Source organism: Dama dama, chromosome 1 (genome assembly GCF_033118175.1).
Source record: "Dama dama isolate Ldn47 chromosome 1, ASM3311817v1, whole genome shotgun sequence".
NCBI lineage: Eukaryota > Metazoa > Chordata > Mammalia > Artiodactyla > Cervidae > Dama > Dama dama.
In genome coordinates, this window is record NC_083681.1 from 31,631,713 (window position 1) to 31,640,930 (window position 9,218).

The window sequence follows — 9,218 nt, forward strand, 5'->3', positions numbered from 1 at the left end:
CAAGTGAGTCTGTTGTACTGTCATGGTTGAGATCTGCTGCCTCAATGTGCATACAGATTGCTGGGGACTTTGTTAAAGATACAGATTTGATTCAGTAGATCCAGGGTTAGGGTCTGAGAATTTGTGTTTTTACAAACTCTCAGGTAATACAGATTGGAGTAGCAAGGACTTGAGAACATGATGAAATTATTCCCTTGTCCAAAATCATCATAGGTTTCCTGTTATCTGCATAATATAATGCCTCAGCCTGGCATCCTAGGCTAGCATCAGTAATGAAAGGTCCTCGGGGGGAGGAGCCAAGACAGCAGAGGAATAGGATGGGGAGACCACTTTCTCCCCTACAAATTCATCAAAAGAACATTTGAACGCTGAGCAAACTTCACAAAACAACTTCTGACCGCTAGCAGTAATGAAAGGTCCTCTAACATCAGTGCCTCCCAAATATGACTAATCATCTGAATGATCTATGAGCAGGTTTTAATAAATATAGATTCCTAAACCTCATGCTAAGCCTATTAAAGCACAACCTTCAAGCAGCCTGAACAAAGGGTATTTTGAAAACACTTCCCAAGTGATCTAGAGGGGCATTCAGATTTAGGAGCGTCAGTATGCTTCCAATATACATTTGCAGGCTCACTTCGCATTCATTCAAGCAGCAAGCATTTATTGCACCTGCCTTTGTACCAGGTAGGGGTATCAGGGAAACAAAGATGAAAAGACTGTGATCCTGATTCTTAAGGGGCTGGCAAAACAAATGACCCAAACTATTTACTATTCCCCAAACATGGCCTAAAGGCTCACATTTCTGCTCAAGGTCTTCCCTTCTTAAGAATATCTGGGCCCCTCAGCATCCTAATATTGCCTGCCTGTCTTGATCAACCAAACCAGATGCCCTCTTTTTAAAAATTAATGAATTTGGCCTGCACTGGGTCTTAGTTGCAACAGTCGGGATCCTTAATTGTGGCATGTGGGATCTAGTTCCCTGACCAAGGATTGAACCAAGGCCCCCTGCATTGAGAGCATGTAGTCTTAACCACTGGACCAATAGGGAAGCCCCTTAGATGTCCTGTTTATCCCATTTGCATAGCCACACTTTCATTTAGCTATCTCTTCAAATTCACTTTCCTTAGGATCAAAACAGATTCAGAGAGGAGAGAGGATTAACCCAAAGTGAGGTAACAACAACAATAATTAACATTTATATAACAACTTCCATGTGCCAGGCATTCTGTAAGCATTTGACACATGTCAAGTGTGTAAAATTCTTGCAATAACCCAAGGAGACAGCTATTATTATTACTACCCCCATTCTGTGGATGAGAAAACAGAGGCACAGAAAAGTTAAGTAACTTGTTCAAAGATACACAGTCAGTAACCAAGCCGGATTTACTCTTAAAGCCTTATTCTCTACTGCCAAGGTGAGAAGGCTGACCCGAGAAGGAATAGATAACTTCTGAGTTTCAGGCCTGAGCACTTTTCTGGAAATCAGTTATTTGTGTGCCTGTTTAACTTAAACGCAAAAGTGAAATCTCCCACAGATCCTAGTAGGGGTGTAAGCACTTAGAAGGCGCTTTCCAACTGGTTATGGGATGAACCGTCACATCGTGGGGGCAGGGGATGGGTGAGTGTTCTAACAAACACAACAAACCAACAAGTAAGCAAGGACAACAGTCTGCAGGTCTCACGTCACTATTAGGTCATTATCACCCCTCACACCCCCGCCCCTCGCCTCCCCAGGCCTGCGTGACGAAGAGGGGATCCTCCCGGCCGCTTTCTGCACAGTCCCGGGTCCAGCTCTGGCTGTGCGCTCCGTCCTCCCAGCCAGCAGGTGCCCCCAGACCCCCGGCTCCTCCTCTGCCGCTATCAGAGCCTCGTCCTCCCTTCCCTCTTTCCGCTGCTTCCTGCTCCCGGGGATCCCGGTCCTGAGCTCTGGGGCCGAGGCGCCCGAGGCTTTCCGGGGCGCTGGACCAGGTAACTGCGCGGCGCGAACCGCCCGGCTCCGGCGGCCGGCTTGGGCTCCGGACGTGGGTGGCCTGGCTTGTCCGGCCCGCTGAAGCGGGGCGAGGGTGGGAGAAGGAAGCCGGCAGATGGCCTGGCCTGGCCTGTGAGGGGAGAGGGCCTCCTTCTGCCCTTGGGCGCCGATGGGATACCTGCATAACGGTCCGGCTGGCTCAGGTGCGCCGCAGCCGGGCGTGGCCGCCGCGTAGGTAGGCACATCCCGGGGAGATGCGCTCGCAGTGCCGGCCAGGCGCCGAGGTTGCCGCTGGCCCCAGCCACGCCTGCTCCGAGGCCCAGAGCCAGGTGGGCCCGCCCAGCGCTCCTCCTCCCGAATCTGGCCCTGGACAGGGAGGAGCGAGGACTGGAGCCTTGGGATCCTGAGCTGAAGCGGCCATCGGCCATCTAAATACCCTGCCATCCTTTACCCCAAGAGTGAAAAGCCCAAACGCGGAGATGGAGTGACATTCCCAAGGTCACAGCGTTGAATCTGCCGTTTCCGGATGTCTATTCTTTTATTTGTTTGTAAATGGGCTACTGTTCCCTCTGTTCTGCCAGGGAATTAGGATTCAGGGAAGAAGACTCTAAAAATACTAATCGGCAAAACCAAAAGAGCTGATCCGTATTACTCTGGCTGGTGACCTGGCCTTTAAAAGGAAGTGAGGGAGGACGGTTCTTTTCACTCTGGGTCCTTTGTACTTCTGGCTCTTGCTCAGAAAATTGGCCTGGAAGTTTTACGAAATTCTCAAAACTCCTTGTCAGAACTGGGCTGGATTATAGAGTTTTATCAGTCATTTTCCCCTCTACTTTCTCTTTAACTGAAGCTCGAGAGGTGAAAGTAATTGGTCCACACACTGATAGCTATTTAGGGGCAGAAATAGAATTGGAACTCAGGTCAGTGGTTGACACCTGCTGTTTTCTTGAGTGAAAATCTGGTTTCAGATGAAAGCTGTACTGCACTTGACCTTCATAAAGCCCTCTTGGGATAGCATTCTTGGGAGTGGCTTGTGTACTGATGTGTGTTGGTCCACAGATACTATTTCACTTGTCAGAATAGGGTTAAGCAGTGAGTGTAGCCATGCAGAAAATTCCTGCTGAGATGAGACCGATATCTGAAATGTTTTTTTTTTTTTAACTTTTTTATTTGTACTTTCAGTAGAGGGACTAGTGAATATTAATAAGGGCATCTTGGTTATTTTCAGATTTTCGTCCTGTCTGACTCTGTTGACTCCATTATTCTCATTTCTGTCCTGGTATATTTATCACCAGTAAAAATGTCAAAGTGTAGCTTTCTAACTTTGTTTCATTTTTAACTAAATAATTTCCTTAAAGATATTTTTATATATTAACAAAAACTCCCCACTTGTACCTCAAAATCCTGCTTCCCTCTTGGTCAGTTTTTGAGTTGAGTTGAGAATAGAACTAGCTTCTTTTTTTTCCCCTTCCAAAATATCTCGGTCTTTGTTTAGTTCTATCTTCAGGTTTACCTCATTTTGATTTTGATTGGTAAACCCATAATTCAAACCCAAACTTCAGTTGAGTTTAGTATCAGTTTAAAACCACATTAAACTCTCATGTGTCATATGACTTCTAGCAGAGACCACAAGTGGTGGAGGTGTTTTTTCATGAGAGCTTCTTAGTGGGATTTTTGAAATATGAACACATCTAATACATGTATTATATTACTTGTGTCTCATAGTCCAAGGTCAGTTGTCACTGGGAGGTTATTGACATTTATTCATCATTACAACACGTTATATTAGACTGTGTGCTAACTCAGAATGCAGTTCCTGCTTTTCAGTTTACAGTTTTGACCAGTTATGTCTAAGAAACACGCAATCAGAATTACAGCCACACTTCGGTGGAAGATTCTTGGCAATATAGATAAGGAAAAAGTATTTCTGTGAAGGCAATATTTTTGTACTGTCTTACAGTAGAAATGAAGACATATACTTACTATGACCCAATGCTGTTTTCTTAGGGTGCGTTCTTTGTTTTTCCGGTTTTGGTCTCTTCATCGTAGGATGGCCTTAGCTCTGTGTCTGCGGGCACTGTGCAGCCTGGGGGGCTGGCTCTCGCTCTACGGTTCTTTCTGTCGCCTGAATAAGCACCGAAGCTATGAGTGGAACTGCCGGCTGGTTACGTTCACCCACGGAATCCTCTCGATAGGTCTTTCAGCTTATATTGGCTTCATTGATGGCCCTTGGCCTTTTACCCACCCAGGTATGTGGGAGACGTTAGAGAATTTTCCCTTAGGAATTTATGATTTGGAGGTAGTCTTAGAAGGATGGGAGTTTTCCACAGAATTTGGATAATACTGAAGAATATTGAAGAATAATTACTATTATAATGTGGTGTGGGAGTCTTCATTCATCTTCATTGTTAATTCTGATATTGTATGCATCACCTTTTCTTTCTGCTTTTCATAACTCTATTTTTAAAATTTTAATTGCTTTTTACAATTTAATTGATCAAAATGTCTAAATTATAAAAGCAATATTAACATTTTCTACCACCACCCCCAGACAGACAATAATGGACTGTATAATACATACTTTTTGGTAACCTGCAACTTTTACTTGATTGTATATTCAAAGCACATCATCTTTCCATGTCTATGTGTATAGATCTTCCTTATCCCTTTCAGTTGTTATATAATATTGTATTGTATGCATTTGCTATCCTTTATTTAACCAACACCTCATTATTAGGGGTAGCTGTATTAATTTTTAAGCTGCCAGATGTGTTCCTAAGTGTTCCTTAGAATACAAAACCTGTATCCCCTTGAATTAGTTTGCTGGGGTTTATTACAGACTGGGTAGCTTAAATGACAAAGATTGATTTTCTCACAATTCTGGAGGCTAGAAGTCCAAGATCAAGTTGGTACGTTTGATTTCTTCTAAGGCTTCCCCCTCCTTTGCATGTAGATAGCTGCCTTCTTGCTGTCTTCACATGGTCTTTTGTGTCTAGTGTCCTCATTTTATAAGAACACCACCCTAATGACTCTATTTTAATTTAATTACCTCTTCAAAGGTCCTATCTCCAAATATAGTCATATTTTGAGGTTCTGGGGTCCAGCCCTTCAACATATGAATTTTGTGGGGACATAGTTCAATCTGTAAGTTCCCTGGAATATGATTTTTAAAAAAATTCCTTAGATTCTTTTTCTAATTTCTTTATATTCCCATATTGAGTTTCTGAATTTCCTCCCCAAACTATCAAACTGATAGGAAGCAATGCTTAAGCTTTATGTTTTACATGAAGGTTCTTAATAGATTCAAACATGTTATGTCCTTGCACCCTATGTTCTTGCATATGGGAACATACTAACTTTGGGGGTTCTCTCCAGAATCCACTTTCAAAACAAGTTAGGGCCACCAGTGTCCAATAATCTAACCCATTAAGCTAAGAAATTAATCTGACATTTGGGACAGAGTAACATTTCCATTATGGTTTATTATAGGATATTGAATATTGTCCCTTTGCTATATAGTAGGATCTTGTTTTTTGTCCATTCCATATATGATAGTTTGCATTTGCTAGTGGGATAGAATAACTGAGTCTGGAAGCAGACTTTTAGCTGGTTAAAAAAAAAAGAAAGAGACTGTGTAGGATTTTAATTGAAAGAACAAAATGACTCGATTTTATGCTGCTACACAGAGAGGATGCTGGATCATTGCTGGTGTTCGAGTCACTCACTGAGATCTGATGCATCAGAACAGCATGTCCTGGGGCCTGTAACATTGGTTTGATAGAGACCAAAGTTTTAGATTTTAGTCTTTTTTTTTTTTCGGTTGTCTCTAAAAAGCATGTGCCTGCCATTGCTTTTGTTTTCAGTGATTCCAAAAGGTTTGAGAAAGAGCAACACAGGATCCCTGTGTAAGCCAGCACAATTCCTAGCCACTCAATTTGCTTCTGTCTTGGTTTATTTCAGGCTCACCCAATACACCTCTCCAAGTGCACGTTCTGTGTCTCACCTTGGGCTACTTCATCTTCGACTTGGGCTGGTGCATCTACTTCCGGTCTGAGGGGCCTCTGATGCTGGCTCACCACACACTGAGTATCTTGGGCATCGTCGGGGCCCTGGTGCTTGGAGAGTCAGGCACAGAGGTCAATGCGGTCCTCTTCGGAAGCGAGATTACCAACCCCCTGCTACAGATGCGCTGGTTTCTTCGTGAAACAGGCCATTACCATAGTTTCACTGGAGACGTGGTGGATTTCCTCTTTGTGGCCCTGTTCACTGGAGTGAGGATTGGCGTAGGAGCTTGCCTCCTCTTCTGTGAAATGGTCTCACCCACGCCCAAGTGGTTTGTGAAGGTCGGGGGAGTAGCGATGTATGTGGTGTCTTGGTGTTTCATGTTTAGCATCTGGCGCTTTGCATGGAGGAAAAGCATCAAGAAGTACCACACCTGGAGAAGCAGGTGGAGTGAGGAGTGGCAGCTCAGACTTAATGGACATCTCAAGACACACTAGCCAAGGCTTGCTCTGGACAATGGATTAGGTTTAGTCTGCCACGCGAACCAGGTTGGATATATGGCTGTTACAGAATCATGCTTGTTACAAACTTAGATCACAAAAAAAGGGCTAAATTTATTGATTGGTTTGAAAGTCAGTCTTGGAGCAGAACATATTCCAGTATTAAAACGCTAACTTCTGCAGCAGCAGAGCTGTGGAAAGTGAGACTACCAGCAGTAGTTTGGAGTAAGTCAGAGCTGTGAGATGAGTGTGCTGCATTCCTTGTAGGTTGTGGTGACCCTGGCTCTTCTGTCCCTGGGAGGCTTGATGACCAGACAGCTTAGAAAGGAACTCAAAAAACATTAGTGCAATTTCTTCCTGATTCCTTTGAATAAACAAATGTTATTCCTGGTTTCTGTGTAGCAGCTTAAAGAAATGCACCCCATTTACTATAGAGTGAGGGACTTTCAGGAAGTAACTTGGATCAGGAAATTGAGAGCAGGATGGGGGGTGAAGCCATGACAGTGATGGGGGGCTACTTCCTGAGCCTCCCTCTGCCATATACTTGGTATATACCATATAGGACTCCCCGTACTTGGGGGTCCCCAAGTATGTACCTTTAGGCATGGCGCTTCACTAGGAAGACTCACAGAACACAGCACTTTGTTGTCCTTAGAGCTTTGATTTATTACAGCAAAAGGATACAATGAAAAATCAGCCAAAGGAAAAGGCACCTGGAGCAGAGGACAGGGGAAGCCAGCCCCAAGCTTCCAGAGCCCTCTCCCAGTGGGATCATGCAGGATGTGCTAGTTCCAATGGTCTGTTTAAAGTGTGTATGAAATGTCTAGAAGAAAGCTTGTTGGAGACTCAGTATCTGAGGTTTCAACTGGGGGCTGGTGCCATAGGCAGTCTTTCCATGGTGTGCAAAAGTCAGCCTTTTCCTGACTCCCAGAAGGAAAGGAGGTTTTTGCCATGAACCACATTGTTTGTGCAGTTCAGAGTCAGTGAGCCAGTCTCATCAGTTCATGTGGGAACCTTCCTGATGAAATCTAAGTCCCCGGATGCTGACCAAGGGCCAACCTTGCAGACAGCCCTTTCCAGACCTGCTCTATTAACTCTTTTCTGCACAAAAGCCATAGAGCTAGAGCTTCGGATGAGAGATGAATGAGGTGAGGGCAGATTTACCGAGTCCTGTTGTACGGGTTCTGCCCCACCAGGAAAACTATGCCAGTTCTCAGGGCTTTTGTGCATTAATCTCCTAGGCATGAGAGGCTGTGACTGAATTCCGTAGGGATTTACCATGTAGATTCCACTGGGCTTGAGATGCCAGTTCAGGTTTCAGCTCTGCTATACATACTGCAAACCAGAACCAAAGACCAAATGTCCTGGCCTCAGGGTGAAGAGGCTGGTTTTTTTTCCCTCCCATTTCAGATACATTTCCTGTTCATCTTGTTACTACTTTTTCTCTGGAAAAGGTGCCACTCTCTCTGGACAGTATATTATGAAAAAGCCAATGTTAGAAGGAAAAAAATATTTCTTAGTCAATAGTCTCTCATCTTACCTAGGAAAAGCAAGAACACAAGTGTAGTAAAAGGGCTTAGGAAGTGAGAATTCTTAGGTTCTTTGAAGTGATTTGTCTGCTTACCTGCCAGATCCTTTGGGGCAAATCACTTGTTTACTCTTTGCCTCTGTTTGAACCCTACTGTCAGTAAACGAAATACCCCATTGCATATTTCATAGAGACATTAGGTGGCTTTTCATTAATGAAGGTCTTTAATGCAGGGCTTTTATGAGAAAAAATGAAAGTTTTATTTGTTTGTTTTTTATTTATTCAGTCAGTTGTGTTGTTGAGACCATGTAGTGGCGACCACGTAGCTTAGCTGATGAGCAAGGGTCTGGGGCTGTTGAAGTCAGGGCTGGAGGTCAGTAGGAAGTGTCAGCCCATTCGATGGTCACTGGTAATCCTAGCCTAATAAGTGGTTCTTGAAAATGGACATCATTGTCCAGGCATGAGTGGTTGGAACCGAATGAGGTCATCATTGCTCTGGGAAAAAACAGCTTTAAAGGCATGTTAACTATGGGTCTTTTAAAATGACTGTCATTTGGTTAAGGAGATTTGCTGGACATGAGAATAATCTGACAGTAGCATCCCCAACTCCTTTTTCTCTATGACCCACATCCCTGAAATGCTGGTTAGCTTCTTTCCAATAAGATTGTGGTCAAAGTAGGATGTTAAGGAATGCTGATTTTAGCAAAAGCCCAGTTAAAAAAGCGTGGCTTGGCACCTAAAAAAAAAAAAAAAAAAGGAAGAAAAAAGCCATCTCTTGAATTTTGGCATAGTTCAACCTGTCCCATACCAGACGAATGAATAGACTTAATCTGGTATCAATTCTTTTCTCCATATGCCTCAGAAGTGAAGGGATTGCAGAGCTTGCTCTTTTTAGGGGAATGTATTTAGATTTCTTGAATTTCAAGAAACCTAACTAATGATAATGGAAGGAGAATCCCTCATTTCAGCTTTTTCTTGATGTTGTAGCTGATAACTCCAAAGGCAACTTGCTGAGACAAAACTGTGAAATGAAGGTGACTCAGCAGTTGAGATGCTGAGTTTGTCCATGACAGGTACTGAAGGGCTAATTAACATGTGGTATGGTCAGACACATGAAGTACTCATTTGCATTCAGATTACTATGTAATAATTATTAACACTGCTCAAGAAGAATTTATATTTCAATAAGATTTATACTAAATTTTATAAAAATAAACAA

General features: G+C 43.4%; 1 protein-coding gene across 2 annotated transcripts; it reads left to right on the forward strand.

Moving 5' to 3' along the window:
• The first annotated feature begins 1,789 nt into the window (after positions 1-1,789).
• On the forward strand, positions 1,790-9,218 carry TLCD5 (TLC domain containing 5). 2 transcript variants are annotated; one of them, XM_061146119.1, is made up of 2 exons: positions 1,790-1,971; positions 5,930-9,218. In XM_061146119.1, the coding sequence occupies exon 2, from the start codon at positions 6,034-6,036 to the stop codon at positions 6,466-6,468; it is 435 nt and encodes a 144-aa protein (XP_061002102.1). In that variant the 5' UTR covers positions 1,790-1,971; positions 5,930-6,033; the 3' UTR covers positions 6,469-9,218. The 2 variants fall into 2 exon arrangements, with proteins under 2 accessions (XP_061002102.1, XP_061002094.1); XM_061146111.1 differs by lacking the exon at positions 1,790-1,971 and adding an exon at positions 3,226-4,218.

What these genes read in the sequence shown, in the direction of transcription:
- TLCD5 (XM_061146111.1), top strand. Translation starts at nt 3,954, where the DNA reads ATGACCCAATGCTGTTTTCTTAGGGTGCGTTCTTTGTTTTTCCGGTTT. An exon ending in TTGGCCTTTTACCCACCCAG is followed by an intron (nt 4,219 to 5,929) that starts GTATGTGGGAGA and finishes GGTTTATTTCAG; the next exon opens with GCTCACCCAATACACCTCTC.